This window comes from Mesoplodon densirostris, chromosome 4 (assembly GCF_025265405.1).
Source record: "Mesoplodon densirostris isolate mMesDen1 chromosome 4, mMesDen1 primary haplotype, whole genome shotgun sequence".
Classification (NCBI taxonomy): Eukaryota; Metazoa; Chordata; class Mammalia; order Artiodactyla; family Ziphiidae; genus Mesoplodon; species Mesoplodon densirostris.
In genome coordinates, this window is record NC_082664.1 from 119538620 (window position 1) to 119559398 (window position 20779).

The window sequence follows — 20779 nt, forward strand, 5'->3', positions numbered from 1 at the left end:
ACAGATTGCCGGAGTTGAACTCCAAAGCAACGGGGTCAGAATATCCCAGGAAGGACCTGGAAATGGGCAGTTCAATTAGATCCTCAGGTGATTTTGATGATTAATCAAGGTTGCCTAGTCCCTGAGATAATATATAGAAGGAGCGGCACTCACACTGGTAAGAGACCCAAAGCTAAATCCCCTTCTCTTTCCCTTCCCATTCAGCCATGGAGAGAAACTCAACTGTTCAAGAACTGTTGAGAGCTGCCCCCTACAGCTGGTGCTGGAAAAGAGAGTCTCCTGGCTCAAGGAGCTGGGGGACACAGGAAGAAACCTTTAGAAGAGCAGCTAATGAACTCAGAACACAAAGTACCCCTGCCCTGGGCCCTGTTTCCTGATTGGAAACTGTGGGTGTGGGGCTCAGTTCAGACAGCTACAAAAACTCAGCTTTCTTTGTTTAAAAAAAAAATTATAAGGATGTGGAAAACATGGAACCTGCATACATTGCTGGCAGGAATGTAAAATGATGTAGGCTGCCTTGGAACAGCTTGGCAGTTCCTCAAAAAGTAAACACAGACTTACCTTATAACCCATATAATACTCCTAGATATACATCCAAAATAATGGAACACGTGTCCACACAAAAACATGTCCACAAATGTTCACAGCAGCCTTATTCATAATAGCCAAAAAGTGGAAATAGCTCAAATGTCCATAAACTGATGAATAGGCAAACAAAATGTGGAATATCCATATGATGGAGTATAATTCTGCCATAAATAGGAATGAAGTACTGATTACAACATGGAGGAACCCTGAAAACATGCTAAGTGAAAGAAACCAGACGAAATAACATTCATATTTATATAAAATGTACAGCATAGGCAAATTCATAGAGATAGAAAGTAGATTAGTGGTTGCCTAGGGCTGGTGGGGTAGGGGGAATGGGGAGTGACTGCCATCAGGTATGGAGTTTCTCTTTGGGGTGATGCAAATGTCCTGGAATTAGATAATGATAATGCTTATACAACATAGTGAGTATACAAAAAAACACTGAATTATACACTTTAAAAGGATGAATTTTATGGTTTGTGAGTTCTATCTCAATCAAAAATGATATCCTTTAATGATGTTCTTATCATGAAAGAAATAATTTAGGAAATTACATAAGTATTAATTAATTAATTATGAAAAAGTACCATTAGAGCTCTCCTACCCATACTGGATGGTGGCCCCCCATAGGATCACCTTTGAAGGCTCCTGCCACCCTTTCTCCCTGATTCCCAGGTAATCTATATGGTGTGTTTATCCCTGCGCCCCACCTCCATGCCTTGTCCCTCATCTCACAACATGCGATACCCTGGGAAAATAACTTTCTATAATTTACAACAGAAGAATACAACACTCACCATTTATTGAGCTCCATTTATTGAGTTGTGTCCAGCCAGGACATAGTATTTTACATGCATTATCTTATATAATCTTCCCAATAACCTATTAGGTAGGTTCCATCGTTATTCTTTTTTTATATAAATTTATAAATTTATTGGAACTTCCCTGGTGACACAGTGGTTAAGAATCCGCCTGTCAAAGCAGGGGACATGGGTTCGATCCCTGGTCCGGGAAGATCCCACATGCCTCAGAGCAACTAAGCCGTTGTGCCACAACTACTGAGCCTGCGCTCTAGAGCCCATGAGCCACAACTACTGAGTCCGCGTGCCGCAACTACTGAAGCCCGCGTGCCTAGAGCCCGTGCTCCACAACGAGAGAAGCCACTGCAATGAGAAGCCCGCTCACAGCAACGAAGAGTAGCCCCCGCTTGCCACAGCTAGAGAAAGCACAGGCTCTAGGCGCACAGGCTTCAGTAGTTGTAGCTCACGGGCTCTAGGTGCACAGGCTTCAGTAGTTGCGGCACGCGGACCCAGTAATCCATTTACTTTGAATTAATCAAAAGAGAGATAACGCTGGATGTGCCTGACCTAATCAGATGAGGTCTTTAAAGGCGGGTGAAGTGTCAGAGATACTCTCCTGCTGGTTTAAAGAAATAAGTGGTGGTATTGTGAGAGGGCCTATGGAGGGTCCCTGTGGTAAGGCCCTGAGGGTGGACTCTAGGAGCTGAGAGTGATCCTTGGCTGACGCAAGAAAAAAATGGGGACTCAGTCCTACCACTGTAAGGAACTGAATTCTGCCAACAACCTAAACAAGCTTGGAAGAGGACTCTGAGCTCCAGATGAGACTACAGTCCTGGCTGACATCTTGATTTCAGTCTTGTCAGAAGACCCTGAGTAGAAAACCAGTTATGCTATGAAGGCATAACTGACTTACAGAAACTGGGAAATAATAAATGGATATTGTTTTAAGCTGCTTAGTTTGTGGTAAATTGGTATGCAGCAATTAAAAAAACCTAAAACAAGTGATGAGGGCTTAGAACTGCCCTCACAGTAGCGGGGGATTCAGAATTTGCTGGGAAGCCAGCAAAGCCTACCTTTATGGGTGGTGGGAAAAGAAAATTTCTGGAGTCAGACAAAACTGGCCTCAAGTCTAAGCACTACTATTTATCAGCTGTGTGATTCTTGGGCAATGTCCTCTGAGTCTATTTCTTCATCCATAAAATAGGGATAAATACTTATCTCACAACAATGTTATAAGGCTTAGATGGGATAATAAATAGTTTGTATCATGCAGTGGCACATAATAAATTATGGTCATAATTGTTTCTGAAAACAACAACAAAAACACGCAACACTCCTGTAGCCAATCTAAGGTCCTGTAGGCCAAGTGGAGAGACTGACAGCAGAGACCAGTTGGGATTCAGTTGCCATATACCCCAGTGGGTTTTTTTTTTTTTGGGCTGCGCAAGGCTTCAGGGATCTTAGTTCCCCCACCAGGGACTGAACCCAGGCCATGGCAGTGAAAGCGCCGAGTCCTAACCACTGGACTGCTACAGAACTCCCAGCCCAGTGCTTTCTTTCTTTCTTTTTCAAGTTTTTATAGTTTTTTGTTTTGTTTTTTTAATTCTTATTGGAGTACAGTTGATTTACAGTGTTGTGTTAGCTTCTGCTGCACAGCAAAGTGAATCAGTTACACATATACATATACCCACTTCTTTCTAGATTCTTTTCCCAGTGCTTTCTTAATTATGGGAGCCCTGACCTCATCCTGAGCTTCCAGCTCTTGGAGATTTGATGAATATTAATTGAAATCAAAGAGGCGAAACCTTCCCCAGGTGTCCTTTCGTTAGGTTGGTGGGCGAAGTTGAGGACAGGTGCTTTGAAAAAAAGCTTTTTAAATCATTTTCCCAGCCAGGTTCATACCCCCTAAAGCACTGCTGGGTAGGAAACAGAGAAAGGCCAATACTGACACCCTGGAGACAGGGCCTAGAGTCAGGAAGTGGAGAGTGAATGTCCATCTTTTCTTTCCTCAGATCCAGGCATAGAGAATGAGGGATAACAAGAGATAATGAGACTTGTCTCATTAACTCCTTGTGGCACCGAGATAATTCAGGCCTGGAGAATGTGGTCTCACTGCCCAGGAGCTCAAGGTCAGAATGCAGTTAGTGAAGCCAGATTAGACGTTAAGAGTCTTGGAACTTAATCAACGGCCTCCTGTAGGGACTGGGGGAGGGCCTTTCACCAGAAATATCCAGGTGAGTCCTGGGACTGGGGATTAGGTGAAAAGAGCCTCGATTGCCAGCAAGGAATCTAATTTCTGAGCCCGTTTCCTTCTCTGTAAAGTCAAGTGGTTGGACTCATTTTTTGAATGCTTGCGGGTTTGTGGTATAAGAATAGTTACTAATAGGGTCCCTTATAGGTAAGCAGTCGTTCTGTCCCACTCGTTCTCTTATTTTAGGCTCAAACAGGGGGGTAAAGCAAAGAAGGTATTTTTATAATAATTTGTCGTTGTTATTGTTATTGTTCCCATGTTGAGGTACTAGAGTCGCCTCCCGAGCCAGACTTGAACCACGCTACCGTCCACTGACGGCTCTTTGCCTTCTTCCTTCCATCCTAGCTCCACGATCGCCGCTGCAGTACAGGGGACCAGCGAACCGGCGGAAAGCGGGGCCGAAATAAATTGTCCTGAGCGCGCCGCCGTAGGCCGCCCGAGGCCGCGTGGTACCCCCTTCCGCTAAGGCGCGAGCGCCGCAGTGGGCGGGCCCTCACGCTCCGCCCGCTGTGCGTCGGTGCGTGAGTTCGGCCCCCACGAGCTCGCGAGCGATCTTGAGCTCACACCCGGCTTCTCCTCAGCCTTATCCTGCGCGCCGCCATCACCGTCATGCTAGGCGCCGCTGTCCGCCGCTGCTCGGTAGCAGCAGCCGCAGTCGCCCGGACCAGCCCTCGAGGCCTCCTGCACCCCACTCCGGCCCCCGGCCCCGCCGCCGGTAAGGCCCCCGCCTGCCACTGTCCGCGCCCGCGTGTCCTTGCGGTGACCTGGGCCCCCGCTGCCACGCGAGGGCAGGCTCGCCCAGAGGCCTAGCTCCTGCCCTGCGGGCCGGCGGCCGAACCTGGTGACCGCTGGCCGTTCTCTCCGCCGCCTCGAGTTGTGGAGGACTCGAGGGCGCGCCCCCGGGGCCTCCCTCGGCGTGACTTCCTGGTGCGGTCACTGCGGACGGGTCAAGTGTGGACCTGCTGTGGGCGCCAAGGAGGGGGCGCAGCGCACCTCCAGCGCCCACCGAACCCCTTCGGTCCCCGGGCCGTGACCTTGCCCCGGCGCTGACCCCGCGGCCACCTGACTGGGAGTGGCCACCGCCGGCCTGCAGCGCTTCGGCGAAGGTGACATTGAGCTCAGGGTAGGGGCGGGGGGGGGTGGTCCCTCCGGGGACCCCGGCACCGCCGCCCCCAGCGTCTTCCGAGAATGCGTTATACTTCCGTGTGGAACGCAGTATAGTCGTTTCATCCGACATTTCTCGGTTAGCGTTTTGTTTGTCACTTTCTCAGACCATTCTGTTATTTTTAGAGACTGCTGTGCCACGTTCTAATTCTTCCATTTTTACGATAGATCGACGTGTGTGGTTGCTTCCTGAGGTCTGGAAGAAAGCCTGACTGTTGATAGGTCTTATGATAAGAATATTACTCTTTCGAAAATTGGGTACCACAGACCCAGGAATACTGGCTTCTGCAAACATGGGGAAGCATTATTTTTGGCTTCCGGTTAGAAACCTGATTGTTGGAGTATGAGATGGTCTGCTGATTGCTGTCTCTTATTTTGCCTTCCCCTTATATGTGTTCCGGGAAACTTTGTGTCCAGCACGGAACTTTTAATTATTGTAACTGCACTTTGATTTTGGTTCATGATGGTAGTATATGCGACATTATGAAATTTGGCCCCTAAGCATGCATATTTAAACATGTGAACTCAAACGCTTAGTAAGTTGGACATAGTGATTTATCTTTTAGGCACTCTAGTCACCCCCTTTAGTATAATTCATAAAAAGCTTTATTTTAGGTGTTGTCCTATAAACCTAAATGTTTGCCACAAGGAGGCAGTCTTGGTTACATTTGTGTCAGCTACTTTCTAGCTGTGTGACCATGGACTTATTAATTAAACCTTAAGACTCAGTTGCCTCATCTGTAAAATTGGGATAAGATTTAGTAGTTGTGAGGTTTAACTGAGATAATGTAACTCATAGCACCTTTCCTGGCACAAATGCTTAATACATATTTGCTTTTTTATAGTGCATTTCATTTTTGCATATTATAGGTGAGGTTTGTTATCAATATGAGATGAAGAGGTTTTATGCAATTAAAAGTCAGAAAGGACTAAGATTCTTGGATGAGGCTATCCAAGGTCAAGTGAAAGAGCTCTGGAGGGGTTACCTGAGGGGCCTGAAGTTTGCTGTAGGTAAGTAGCAACCCAAATTCCATATTTGGTCCCAGGAGAAGTCTCCAACTTGTAACAGAATTGTTTTCCAACAACTGCTGAATTAGATAATTAAATGCTTTGAATAATGGTTAGATTCTCCAGTCAACCGTTAAAAGTTACACAATCCTGGCACCTGTCCTTAACCTGATAGCTCTGAAAAGGTGGGAGGAGTTTCCGCTTTTCCTTTCTTGGTGCAGGGCTAATTTTTTTTTTTTTTTTTTTTTTTGCGGTATGTGGGCCTCTCACTGTTGTGGCTTCTCCCGTTGCGGAGCACAGGCTCCGGACGCGCAGGCTCAGCGGCCATGGCTCACGGGCCTAGCCGTTCCACGGCATGTGGGATCTTCCCAAACCTGGGCACGAACCTGCATCCCCTGCATTGGCAGGCGGACTCTCAACCACTGCGCCACCAGGGAAGCCCGGTGCAGGGCTAAATTTAAGTAGCACTTTTTATTACCTTCCAACCTTTTCTGCACCACTCCCACATTTATAGATTTCCAGCCTTTGGACCCCAAGGTTCATGACTGCTCTTAAGCCTTACACCTCTGCAACCCTGCCTTTGAGCTTGTTCATGTACCCTCTACATTATTCACTTCTTTCCATTACTCCTAGAATCACCACCACCAAAATGTCCATTCTCTGAGCCTTGTCTGAGCTGATTAGTTATTGAAGGGGATTAATGAGCCCCTTAATTTTTCTAAATATATTGTTAGCCTTTTTTAAAAAAAAAGATTGCTTAACGAATGCCAGAAAGCAGTGTTAGAAATAGATTTTTAGATTGTAGCCCTAGAAATGTCCCAATTTTTTACAGCTGCTTCCCTTTTCCTACTCTGGAATCTTTAGTTTATATAAAAGCACTGAGTAATTGTTTTCCAAAATAATTTACCATACAAGCCTCAAAACTAGGTGGAAATGCTGTACTTAAGTAGGGGTGGTGTGGGGGAGGGAAAAGATGCCTATATAGTTTACCTAAAAATCAAAATGTTAAGCATGTCCATAATAACTACAAGAATAGATCCTGCTCTACCCATTACTGGAATTAGGAATATAATTTAAACTATGTGGGAGAGTATGTTTTTCCCAACCTGGAAGCTATGTGTGTTCCCAGTGCTTGCTGGGTATTCTAAATACTTGTCTCATACAGGGTTTTTGTTTTTTTGTTTTTGAATACAACCAGTTTGTAATTTGGGACTCTCAAAAGGAAAGTGAACAAATTGTTGAAGGTGATCCATTGATCTCCCTGTCTAGGATTTGTAGTTGCTAGCCATCTTTTTCATAGTTAGAAAACAAAACAAAGCCACGATCATCCAGTGACATCCGTGCCCATGCCCAGCAGTGAGCAAAAGAAATTTGTTATCATGAAATGCTTTTCTGGGTGGTTGGAGAGAATTATATACTTCATTTTTCTTGGGTAAATACTTAGAAGTGGAATTACTGGGTATGGTAGGTGTGTATTTAACTTGATAAGGAACTGGTAAACAGTTTATACTTCGATTATATACTTGCACTTTATTCTGCTAGGGATAAGTTAAGTTTTTAAAAAAAAGTAGTTTACAGATTTTTGGTAACCGTGGGCTAAAGCGTTATTTTTGGTACGTTAAGCCTTTAAAAATAACTAGAAATTATACCAAGCTTGTCTAATTCGTATAACAAGAATTGCAGTTTGAAGAATGTTTTATTTCTATAAGTTAGGATTTCCATAAATAGAAGATCAGTTAAGACGTTTCTAGATAAGGATTAATTTAAAGCTACCATTCATTGAGTACCTACGTACAAGGTACTAAACCCTGGGCAAAGTGTTAGCTTGCTTTCATTTTTAATCATCAAACTCTGCTAAGGTAGTGGTATCCTCATTTTATACATAAGGAATATAAAACGAGTTAATTTTACCAGGGCCAAACAGTGGAGAGTGAAGAGCCTAGAAGCATCTGACCATTAGGCTCCACTGCCTCCTAAAACCCAAAGGTAAAAATGCCTTCTCCCACCTCCTGCTCCATTCAGTGGCTGTTGAGATAGAATTCAGATTTCTTAACTCCCAATTCACTGTCCATTTGATAGGCAGAAACTAAAAATGGGAAGGCTTTTCATATGGTACTAGAAAGGGTATATTGATTGAGAGCAGAATACTAAGTGTTTCCTATTTTCTTGATAGTGTTATATTAATAAATCTCACTTCTTAGAAATCTAGTAAAACTTTTTTCCATTGGGTGTAAGTCACTTTTTAAATTAGAATTTTCAAGGAGGAGGCTGTAGTTTGATAAAACAATTTTTAAATTACCATTGCTTTGTCAGGATGTTAATTTATTTTGGGATATAATTTAATGGAGAGCATGTTTTTTTTTAAATTTATCAAGAAAGTGTATCTTATAAATTTGCTTAAGAATTAGAATGGACATTGTTTTATTTTATTTTGTCCACACCGAGTGGCTTGTGGGATCTTCGTTCCCTGACCAGGGATTGAACCCGGGCCCTCGACAGTGAAAGTGCAGAGTCCTAAGCACTGGACCGCCAGGGAATTCCCAAGAATGGACATTATTTTAAATAAAGAATTAATAATTGCTTATCATAAAAATAAGTGTATAAAGAAATAAAGTTTTTCCTTCCAAAGATAACTGCTGTTGACAATTGCATGCCAGCATTACACATTAGTGGGATAAAAGCATAAACATACGTACATAGTACTTTTTGTTCTGCTTGCTTTAATGTGCTTAATTTTTAAGATTTTTTTCAAATCAGTACATAAGATTTGTTTCATTTGACCTGCTAAATAGTTTTCCTACCATGACATACATAGCTGATTCAAAACTTCATGCATTGAGTGTATTTAATACCACTGAACTGTGCATTTAGAAATGGTTAAGATGGTAAATTTTATGTTATGTGTATTTTAAGACCAAAAAAAGAAAAAAACAAAAAACTTTATGTATTGGCAAGATATGTCAAGTACTACTTCTATACATTGAAGTTTTTGCTCTCTCTCCCCTATAGCTATCCAGTCAATTCGCTGCTACTCCCATGGGTCACATGAGACAGATGAGGAGTTTGATGCTCGTTGGGTGACATACTTCAATAAGCCAGATATTGATGCTTGGGAGTTGCGTAAAGGTAATTGGAACATAGGCATATGTGTCTATTTTAGTATAGAGTTATGAACTGCTGTGTAGTTTTCCACTACTTTGTTGAAAGTAACTACAGTTAACCCTTGATAAACTTGGGGGGTTAGGGACACCAGCACACACCCCCACATAGAAAATCCACATATAACTTTACAGTTGGTCCTCTTTATCTACAGTTCTGTGTCCAAAGTTCTCCATCTACGGATTCAGCCAACTTCAGATCATGTAGCACTGTAGTATTTATTGAAAAAAATCCACGTGTAAGTGGGCCTGTACAGTTCAAACCCATGTTGTTCAAGGGTCAACTGTATTTTGAAAACATGTATCATGCAAACTGGGGATTGTCATGCATCTTGCAATTAGGAAAGTTTATAGTTTCCAGAGTAAGTATTTCCTGTAAAGCAGGGTTTTAAAGGAGGCACAGTTGACATTTTGGGCCAGACAGTTCTTTGTTGCAAGGGCTGTCCTTTGCATTGTAGGATATTTAGCAGCATCCTTGGTTTCTACACACTAGATGCCAACACCCTCACACACCTCCAGTTGTGACAACTAAAAATGTCTCCTGGGGGACAAAATCATCACTGCTATAATGATAGGCCAGGGTGAGCAAGATTTAACAGTTGTGTAAGTTTTAGATAATTTACGCAAGTAGTCATTTGGTTCTCTTCCCCTCTTGGTAATAGTTGGGGATTTTTGTTATTTTTATTCTCAGTTGTGATTTGTCTTGCCCTGAATAAGTGTCCGATCTGAATAAGCTAGAGCTTGTTTATCCTAAATTTATAAGTACACATTTAACATAAGTAAGTAGCATTAATAATAACCAGGCTAGTAGACTGGTAGATAACTAATTTTAAGTGTAAGAAGTTTATCTCAGACCAAGAGTTCATTCTCTATGACTATATTCTAGCATTGCAGTCACTGGTGTCCTTTGTTTAAATATTTTAAAATAAATAAAAGCAAGAAACCTAAGTGCTTCATGCTTCTCTGCAGGAATGTAATGACACTATTTTGCTGCAGCTGGGGAAATTCTTATTGAATAATCTTGAGTAGAAGTAATGAAAAGAACAGCAGTTGTGCATTCCCATTAAGAGAATCTTAAATTTTATGATGATCATTTTGTGCCGAGCCAAAAGGAATCACGCCCAGTCATTTTCTGGTTGAATGTTTGTGACTGTGTGCTAATGGCTCTCTGTATCTCCTTAATGTCCTTATTTGGGCTTCATTACCTCTCCTTAAGCACTTCTCTGGTTGTTTTTAGATTATTTTCCAATCAGATCTATTTTAAAGCAATCGAAGTACATACATTGTACTAAGAGTTAAAGATATAAGTTGAAAATGGCTCTCGTTTGAAAAGAAACCAGCTACTTTTGAAAACAGGGTTTGCATTTAAGAAAACTCTTGAGGTTTTTTTCCTTCCGTCTGCATGCTACTGCATAGTTCTTTTCACTAACTCACTGTGGAAGATCCACTATGATCTTATTATCTAGAATATTTTATTTTCGGCTGCGCCATGCAGCTTACAGGATCTTAGTTCCCCAACCAGGGATCGAACCCAGGACCCTGGCAGTGGACCCGCTGAGTCCTAACCAGTCCTCCCTAGCCAGGGAATTCCCAATTATCTCATTTTAGAGATAAGAGAATAGAGGCTCAAACAGACAAGATCACATGTCTGTGGTTCAATAAAAATACAGATAACTAAATCATAGTTTAAGTGAGGATATTCCAGGTTGATATGACCCCTCTTTTTAATTTGACAGGGATGAACACCCTTGTTGGCTATGATCTGGTTCCAGAACCCAAAATCATTGATGCTGCTTTGCGGGCATGCAGACGCTTAAATGATTTTGCTAGTGCAGTTCGCATCCTAGAGGTTGTTAAGGTCAGTAAAATAACAGTGCTAAAGTTGTTTTGGAAGTAGGTGGACTACTGATTAGGTATTAGCTTACTCTGTGTTTTTGGATTTGTTAAAATACCTAAAATTAGTTCTTATATAGCTAGAGGGAATGTACATTGCGGTTACAGTCTTTTTGGAGGGTGGTTTGGTAGAATTTATTCAGAGACTGAAAAATTATGCTTGATACCCATTTGTTCAGCAATCCCATTTGAGAATTTACCTTAAGGAAATAATTTAGAGTGTACAGTTTATCTTGGTGCTGTTTGTGATATGAAATTAAATGTTGCTAGTGGTTTCTTAAGGTGGGACTTCCCAACAGAGGTTATTATTAATGTTGTAGAAATGTGTTTAACATTAAAGATATTCATAGTATATTAACTGAAGGAAATTATGAAATAATTTTTTCAGTGTATGACCCCATTTTATTAAAAAGTATAGAGAGAATGATCAAAATGTAAGAGGATACATACTTACTCTCCTCCCTCTTATTTGATTATAGTTTCTAATTTTTCTGTAATGAACAAATTAATGCATGGAATTTTAAATAAGAATTTTATAATTTAGCAAATACAGCTAAGGGACCTAGAATTTGTTAAAGACAGAAGAGTAATAGCTTGGCACTGTCTTAGTCCATTTGACTTTTTAAATATTTGTCCCTGAGGAACAAATATTATGACAATATAGGTGTGTTGTATGTTATGGCGAGTATTCATCAAAACTCTCTTGCCTTGGAAATAAGTATTCTCTAAGTGTGGCTCTCCATGAAAAGACATTGTGTTCTATAAGAAAGAAATTCAAGGACTGTAAGAGGGAAAGTATGATATTACTTTATCTAAAATGGGTAAGATAATTAAGGGTTCTGTAGGCTATCAATCCATTCAGCACCAGTAGTTAATTCAGTTAGGGTCTCAAATTGAGGCAAATCAAAAAACTTTTTTCTGTGATAATTTAATTATTACTGTTGCCTGCTAGGCATGTTTAATTGCCTTCACAAAATTCTGTCATCACCACCTTCTTTTCCAGTAACTCAAGGCTTTAAAATGTTTTTTCCCTTGGTTTTAGTCCGGTTGTCTCAGTTAGTCTCCACGTGTCTTAAAAACCTACCTTCAATAGTGCCTATATAAGTTGCTGTCTTGCTTTGTTTTGTTTTTTATTTTTGGCTGTGTCGGGTCTTCGTTGCTGCACACGGGCTTTCTCTAGTTGCGGCGAGTGGGGGCTACTCTTCGTCGAGGTGCGTGGGCTTCTCATTGCAGTGGCTTCTGTTGTTGCAGAGCACAGGCTCTAGGCACGCGGGCTTCAGTAGTTGTGACACTCAGGCTCATCAGTTGTGGCTCACAGGCTCTAGAGCACAGCCTCAGTTGTTGTGGTGCACGGGCTTAGTTGCTCCACAGCATGTGGGATCTTCCTGGACCAGGGCTCAAATCCATGTTCCCTGCATTAGCAGGTGGATTCTTAACCACTGCACCACCAGAGAAGTCCCAAGTTGCTGTCTTTTTTGAACAAATATGTTAACTTAAAAGTAGGTGACTTGTATTCTCTGCTACTAGCCTCTGCATATGTGATTTAAAGCATTTTCAAGTTCATTTTGTTAATAGAGACAGCTTTTCAGAGCTAAATGTGACTATTTTCTTTGCCATCAGGACAAAGCAGGACCTCATAAGGAAATCTATCCCTATGTCATCCAGGAACTTAGACCAACTTTAAATGAACTGGGAATCTCCACTCCAGAGGAACTGGGCCTTGACAAAGTGTAAACCCCATGGGTAAGCTACATACCTGAAAAAGGCAGGAAAGAATCCAGGGAGGGGTGAGGGAGTGGCATCTCAGTATTCTCAGTAAGACCTTTTCATGGCCTTTTTAGAGGCTATGAGTTTAGAGATTGAGAGAGTACCTATGATGATTAAGGAGCTAGAATTGTTGTTTCTAGTTGTCATAATTATTCTTTTACTGGCGTAAAGGCAAGTGAAAGCCTTGTTTTAAAATCTATATAAGGGCTTCCCTGGTGGCGCAGTGGTTGAGAGTCCGCCTGCCGATGCAGGGGACACGGGTTTGTGCCCCAGTCCGGGAAGATCCCATGTGCCGCGGAGCGGCTAGGCCCGTGAGCCATGGCCGCTGAGCCTGTGTGTGTCCAGAGCCGGTACTCCGCAATGGGAGAGGCCACAACAGTGAGAGGCCTGCGTACCGCAAAAAAAAAAAAAAAAAAAAAAAAAATCTATATAAAATATTTCAAGCATAATGAATAGCATAGGGAATAAGTGTAACCACACCCAGATTTTGAGATATTATTATTTTTGCCATGTGTGCTTTAGTTTTCCCCCTCCCCCAAGAAATGACAGGTTTCACATAGAGTTGAAGCCCTCTCTGTACCTCTTCCCTAATTGCAGCCCTTTAACCTCCCCCAACTAAAGGTAATCTACTACATAGAAGGTGTTTATCATGCATGCTTTTATACATCTGTTTATTTTTAATAGGGTTTTATTGATTTGATGATTCTGTTTTTGTGTGCCCATGTTGGAATATGATAGTTAAGTAATATTCATTGATAATAAAAGCTTATTTGATACCTTGTCCTCTATGGAAAGACAGATTAGGTAATAAAACGAGCCACAGGATTTCCTGGGTAGTGAGCAGTATGCAGAAAATCCTTTGTAAAACAGAAAATATATAAGTAAAAAGTCATATTTATTTTATTTAACAAACACACATAGTGTATATAACTCTTACTATGTGTCAGGTACTGTTTTATGAGCTTTATAAGTATGAACTCATTTAATCCTCAAACAGTCCTGTGAGGTATGTACTATTATAATTATTCCCATTTTACTGTTTCACTGATGAGGAAACTGAGGCACATTGTCCAAGGTCATACAACTAGTAGAGGAACCCACGTTTAAACCCAAGCAGTCTGGGTCCAGAGTCCATTGCTTTTACTATGCCACACATCCTTTGCATTGCAGTACTGAGGCATTTACTAAGGCCATACTCTTACTTCTCAGAGGCAAATGATGAGGCTTAAGTAGAGGATTTGCTTCCTAAGAGTAGGAAGAAGTTTATTTTTAAAAGATGGAACTAAACTATCTTATAAAAGTTTTAATAAAAGTGGACCCCAAATTATTTAAAGAGCTAGTATCAGACTCCTCACAAGATAAAGAGCCGGGTTAGGATACCATTAGTGAACATCTGATTTCACACCTAAGAAGCACTTAGTTAAAAATCAGGGCTTCCCTGGTGGCACAGTGGTTAACAATCCACCTGCCAATGCAGGGGACATGGGTTCGAGCCCTGGTTCGGGACGATCCCACATGCCGTGGAGCAACTAAGCCCGTGCACCACAACTACTGAGCCTGCGCTCTAGAGCCTGCGAGCCACAACTACTGAAGCCCGCGCACCTAGAGCCCATGCTCTGCAACAAGGGAAGCCACCGCAGAGAGAAGTCTGCACCATAATGAAGAGTGGCCCCTGCTCGCTGCAGCTAGAGAAAGCCCATGACAGCAACAAAGACCCAACGCAAATGGATGAAGAAGATGTGGCACCTATATACAATGGAGTATTACTCAGCCATAAGAAAACGAAATTGAGTTATTTGTAGTGAGGTGGATGGACCTAGAGTCTGTCATACAGAGTGAAGTAAGTCAGAAAGAGAAAAACAAATACCGTATGCTGACACATACGTATGGAATCTAACAAAAACAAAGACCCAACGCAGCCAATAAATTAATTAATTAAAAATTTAAAAAATCTTAGAACTCAAAAAGAATCCCTACATTCAATCTTCCTGCTGACAAAGTGAGCAGGAAATGCCTGAGGTTTTGTAATCCAATTTTGAGGTCTCTTTTCACAGCTTGCTTTGGAGCAGGAGTCTTAATTTTATCTTTGTCCACCCCTATACCACTACCACCTCCTCCTCCTCCCTGAAGCCAGATAGCACATCTTTGTAAAACGTGGAAAGGCTTTCATTTATCAAGTATTAGTCCAAGGAGTCCAGAAGATCTTTGTTATGTAGGATACTTTGTAGCAGCAGAAACACTGTATTCTTTTACTTAAAATTTTTTTAAGAGGGCAACTCCCCAACACTTTTCTGATTGGAAAAGAAGACTACCCCAACAATTACCGGCTGTATGACAACAAAAAACTAAGCAGTTAGTACCTGGTGTGTTGATTGCAGGCAGGATTAAGTAAGAGCAGAAGAGACTACACAGAGACAGTGATTTTCTTGGGCTGTTGCTCTAAAAGTTATTTTTAGTAAGATTTCTACCTTTTCTTTATTTTCTATCTAATTTTTCATGTTTTCTCTTACAGATGGGCTTCCTAAGGATTTATTGATAATGCTACTTGATTGTAAACAATCACCTGGAAATACTGATGAAAACATATTACCTTATTTGAACAAGTTTTCCTTTGTTGAGTACCAAACCATGTAATGTAACTTGGACTTTAATAAAAGGGAAATGAGTTTGAACTGAAATTAGATATTGTTTCATGTGTTTGCATTGAAAAGCAAAAAAAAAGAACTATTATAGGGTCGTTGGTTTCACTGGTTGCCACGTCATCTGCTGAGAGAACTTCAATTCTCTGGAAACCACCCAACATGAAAGTCAGCTACATAAACATATTTGGGTGCACTGGCTGGTAAATAAGCTAAAAATTAAAAGTCATTTATATAGAATTTTCTTGCTGACAGGCCAGCAAGTACCTTGGACTTAGGGGATTGGATGTCTGTGGGGATAGATCAAATTGTGTACCTTCCCCAAAATGGGTGAAATAAAGTTTTAAAGTGGTCATTAAGATAGTCTTGAGGATGTGCTGATAATAGCCAGCTCCTTAGTGCCTCTTTTTTTTCCCTACCTGTTCTTCCCTCGCAGTACAGTATTAGCCTTGGACATCAAAGACTTTGCTGGCATAGATTTGAAGGCTTTCTGCTTAAAGAACTGAGTAAATGAGATTTTTTTTTAAAGTAATTTTATTTTTTTTTTATTTTTTATTTTTTTTGGCTGCATTGGGTCTTTGTTGCTGTGTGCAGGCTTTCTGTCTAGTTGCGGCCAGCGGGGGCTACTCTTCATTGCGGTGTACAGGCTTCTTATTGCTGTGGAGCGCAGGCTCTAGGGCGCACGGGCTTCAGTAGTTGCAGCACGTGGGCTCAGTAGTTGTGGCTCGAGGGCTCTGGCGCACAGGCTTAGTTGCTCTGCAGCATGTGGGATCTTCCTGGACCAGGGCTCGAACCCGTGACCCCCCACGTTGGCAGGCGGATTCTTAACCACTGCGCCACCAGGGAAGTCCAAGTTTACTTGAGAGTATAAAATACACAAATCCTGTCTTACTTTAGAAGCCCCATAATAGTAGAAACCAGCTGCTGGATAAAGAGGTTTTAGGTTTGAGTGACTTAAAATACAGCCAGTTCAGACTGCAGCATCAGGCGAATTGGATTAATAGTAGGTTGAAATTTAGATGTCTTCTCTCCTAAAGCCATGTAAGGAAATGTTAGTAAAATCAGTTTTCGGGGACTTCCCTGGCGGTCCAGTGGTTTAGACTCCACGCTTCCACTGCAGGGGGCATGGGTTCGATTCCTGGTCAGGGAAATAAGATCCTGCATGCCACGCGGTGTGGCCAAAAAAAAAAAAAAAAATCAGTTTTGGTAAAATGTAACACAAATGACCTTTTATAAAAGGCTGATTCCCTACCAAAACGTCCCCCTTTCCTCCTTTTTAAGAAGTAGAGATGTGAAACTAACAATATGGTCTACTTTTAGGTAGAGCTAGAACACAGTCACAGCTTCATGATGGGTAGGGCTTCTACCCTAACAGAATGGGGTCTCTAGCTTTTTCTTTCCCTACTCTTTGTTTTGAAAAATTTCAAACCGATTAATGGTTTGCTACATTTATTTCGTTGTAGTATGTATACACACTTTTTTTCCTCAATCAGTTGAAAGTGACACTTTACCCCTAAATACTTTTTTAAAAATAAATTTTATTTATCTATTTTTGGCTGCATTGGGTCTTCGTTGCTGCACTTGGGCGTTTCTGTAGTTGCGGTGAGCGGGGGCTACTCTTCGTTGGGGTGCGCAGGCTTTTCATTGTGGTGGCTTCTCGTTGCAAGCACGGGCTCTAGGCACATGGGCTTCAGTAGTTGTGGCACGTGGGCTCAGTAGTTGTGGCTCATGGGCCCTAGAGCACAGGCTCAGTAGTTGTGGCACACAAGCTTAGTTGCTCCACAGCACATGGGATCTTCCCGGACCAGGGCTCAAACCTGTGTCCCCTGCATTGGCAGGTGGATTCTTAACCATTGCGCCACCAGGGAAGCCCCTACCCCTAAATACTTAAGCAACGTCTAAGAGAGAGGCCTTTTCCTCCTAAATAACCACAGTACCATTAACATGCTTCAAGAAGTTTGGCATAAAATATATACAGTTGATTTTTCTGAAGAGGCCAGGCCAGTGGTGTAGAATGTCCTGCATCTGCATCTTCCTGATTGTTTCCTCATATTAAAATCCAGTTAAACGTTTCTGGCAAGGATATAGTAGTCCCCTCCCTTATCTGCAGTTTTGCTTTCTGCAATTTGTTACCCATAGTAAACTGAGGTACAAAAATATTAAATGGAAAATTCCAGAAATAAACACGTTTTAAATTGAGCACCATTCTGAGTAGCGTAATGAAATCTTTTGCCTTCCCTCTCCATCCCATCCATCCCATTAGTCACTTAGTAGCTGTCTTAGTTATCAGGTTGACTATCGTGATATCACAGTGCTTGTGTTCAAATAACTTTACTTAATAATATCCCCAAAGTGCAAGAGTAGTAATGCTGGCAATTTGCATATGCTAAAGAGAACCTGAAAAGTGCTTCCTTTAAGTGAAAAGGTGAAAGTTCTTGACTTAATAAGAAAAGAAAAAAAAGTCCTATGCTGAGGGTGCTAAGGTCTAAGAACAACTCCAGGCTGTTTTATTGTGAAGAAGGAAAAAAATGTGTGCTAGTTTTGCTGTTGAACCTTGAACTGCAGAAGTTACAGCCACAGTGAGATAAGCGCTTAGTTAAGATGGAAAGACATTAAATTTGTACAATAAGATATTCTGAGGGAGAGCGAGAGACCACATTCACATAACTTTTATTACACTACATTTTTATTAGTTATTGTTAATCTCTTACTGTACCTAATTTATAAATTAAACTTTATCATAGGTATGTATAGGAAAAAACATAGTCTTTACAGGGTTCATTCGGTACTATCCCCAGTTTCAGGCATCCACTGGGCGTCCTGGAATGTACCCCACATGGGTAAGGGGGTACTACAGTACTACACAGATGATGTGAAATTCCAATTATATCGCCTCAAGACGCCTCAAGAGGGACATGATGTTAGTATGTCCAGCATTTTTTTTTTTTTACATCTACCCATCAGCTGACGGAAGGCAACACAGTGTAGAAATAGGGTGAGAAAAGTTCTATGTTCAAATCCCATTCTATATAGCAGTTATATGACTATGGATAAGTTAGCTAACCCTCCTGTGCTTCTGTTTTATGATCTGAAAATGGGAGCTACTTTGCAGGCTTAGAATGAAAGATTAATAAGATTAGGTCTTATTCATTATAATCATTTTTATAATCATGGTGCTTAGGAAAATGGTTTAAGCCTGGCGATTCTTTCCTAAGCTTTGCTAGCTGCCAATGCAGTTTCTCCTGTTTGTTCAGATGCCAGGGCACTTGTCCTTAGCAGCACGTGGAGTCCATCTTCAACGTTTTGCAAAGGCAAGTTCATTTGGCCCACTTTTGCATAATTTTCCTACGTTGGGGAAGTTTGTTCAAAACAAAGAAAAGTAGGAGGGGGGAGGGTAAGCTGGGACGAAGTGAGAGAGTGGCATGGACTTATCTATACTAACAAATGTAAAATAGATAGCTAGTGGGAAGCAGCCACATAGCACAGGGAGATCAGCTTGGTGCTTTGTGACCACCTAGAGGGGTGGGGTAGGGAGGGTGGGAGGGAGACGCAAGAGGGAGGAGATATGGGGATATATGTATGTGTATAGCTGATTCACTTTGTTATACAGCAGAAACTAACACACCATTGTAAAGCAATTATACTCCAATAAAGATGTTAAAAAAAAAAAAGTGATGTGATTCTGTGGTAGCCTTGGCTCACCACAGCTGTGGTCATGCTTTTATTTATGATTAGCTTTCTGCCCAGCATTTTAATTCTAAAAGTATCATGTTAGAGCAAGTATTAAGCTCTGGAAGTAAATTCTGAAAATTTGGAGAATGTCATTTGTATTAATGTGCTAGGGCTGCTATAACAATACCACAGGCTTAAAGAACAGAAATTTAGGAGTTCCCTGATGGTCTAGTGGTTAGGATTTGGCACTTTCACTGCCGTGGCCCAGGTTCCATCCCCGGTTGGGAAACTGAGATCCCGGAAGCTGTGCGGCCAAAAAGAAGGGAAAAAAAAACCCACACACACAAAAAACCAATTCATTTCTCACAATTCTGGAGGCTGGAAGTCCAAGATCAAGGTGCCAGCAGAGTTGGTTTCTGTTAAGACTGTCTGCCTTGCTTGCAGAGAGCTGCCTTCTCTCAGTTTCCTCACAAGGCCTTTTTCTCTGTGTGCACACATCTTTGGTGTCTCTTTTTTTTTTTTGGCCACACTGCATGGCATGCAGGATCTTAGTTCCCCGACCAGGGATTGAACCGTGTCCCCTTCAGTGGAAGTGCAGAGTCCTAACCACTGGACCTCCAGGGAATTCCCTGGTGTCTCTTTTCTTATAAGGACACCAATCCTATTGGATTACAGCTCCACCCTTATGACCTCATTTAACCTTAATCACCCGCTTAAAGGCTTTAGCTCTGAATAAAGGCACATTGGGGATTAGGGCTTCAACATATGAATTTGGATGGGTAGGGGCACAATTCAGTCCATAACATTAAAGACATACACCTGATTGGTATAAAAAGAGGTCACGCCTTTGAGGCAGATAAGGATTCAACTCTTACCTATACGACTTTGTGGCCTTCGGCAAATCAGTTAATCCCTGTGACTGTCACTTTCCTTATATATATGTGAAGTAGGTATGACAGTACCATATGAGGATCGGGAAATATCTCTTCCCTAGAGGGAGATGACATGAATTAATGTGGGGATTAAGGTGGGGCTGGTGACCTGGAAACCCAGAAAGACCCGCAGATTCATAGGCTCCATTTGTCAGTTATCTGTGCTCTACCAGTAATAGGAAAAGTCAAAAGATAAAATCTGAAACCTGGTGAGATGGGAAAAGAAAACCTCAGAAAGAAGTAGCAGGGTAAAAAATTCACCCCTGATGAACACAGATGCAAAGATCCTCAACAAAATAGTAGGAAACAGAATTCAACAATATATTTGAAGTATCATACAACATTATCAAGTGGAATTTATTCCAGGAATGCAAGGATGGTTCAATATCCACAAATCAATCAACATGATACAGTAAGTCCCTTACATATGAACCTTCAAGTTGTGAACTTTCAAAGATGTGAACGTGCGTTCGTATGTCCAATCAACTTGAGTTAGTTCACATGTCTGGCATACTTTTCAAGGTACTTACTTGTAAGATTTAAAATGTTTTCTTTATATTTGTGTTTGTTTTTTATGTATTATTTGTGTGAAAAATACTATAAACCTATTACAGTACAGTACTATATAGCCAATTGTGTTAGTTGGCTACCTAGGCCAACTTTGTTGGACTTATGAACAAATTGGACTTACAAACGCGTTCTCAGAACAGAACTTGGTTGTATGTAGGGGACTTAATGAACATCACATTAACAAAATAAAAGGATGAAAATTGTATGATCATCTCAATAGATGCAGATGTGATGAATTGGGAGATTGGGATTGACATATATATACTAATATGTATAAAATGGATAACTAATAAGAACCTGCTGTATAAAAAAATAAAATTCAAAAAAATATAAA

At 41.3% G+C, this 20779-nt stretch overlaps 1 protein-coding gene across 2 annotated transcripts; it reads left to right on the forward strand.

The window, feature by feature from the left end:
- The first annotated feature begins 4160 nt into the window (after positions 1-4160).
- Positions 4161-15310, forward strand: LOC132487465 (cytochrome c oxidase subunit 5A, mitochondrial). 2 transcript variants are annotated; one of them, XM_060095152.1, is made up of 6 exons: positions 4161-4357; positions 5677-5817; positions 8824-8940; positions 10709-10830; positions 12486-12608; positions 15145-15310. In XM_060095152.1, exons 1-5 carry the CDS (start codon positions 4252-4254, stop codon positions 12597-12599), a joined length of 600 nt encoding a protein of 199 aa, XP_059951135.1. In that variant the 5' UTR covers positions 4161-4251; the 3' UTR covers positions 12600-12608; positions 15145-15310. The 2 variants fall into 2 exon arrangements, with proteins under 2 accessions (XP_059951135.1, XP_059951136.1); XM_060095153.1 differs by lacking the exon at positions 5677-5817 and having other exon boundaries at positions 4164-4357.
- The last annotated feature ends 5469 nt before the right edge of the window (positions 15311-20779 follow it).

Excerpts from the sequence above, each read along its gene's own strand:
- LOC132487465 (XM_060095152.1), top strand. The coding sequence starts at position 4,252 with ATGCTAGGCGCCGCTGTCCGCCGCTGCTCGGTAGCAGCAGCCGCAGTC. Across the intron at positions 5,818-8,823 it reads GGGCCTGAAGTTTGCTGTAG|CTATCCAGTCAATTCGCTGC; the intron begins GTAAGTAGCAAC and ends TCTCCCCTATAG. Across the intron at positions 8,941-10,708 it reads TGCTTGGGAGTTGCGTAAAG|GGATGAACACCCTTGTTGGC; the intron begins GTAATTGGAACA and ends TTAATTTGACAG.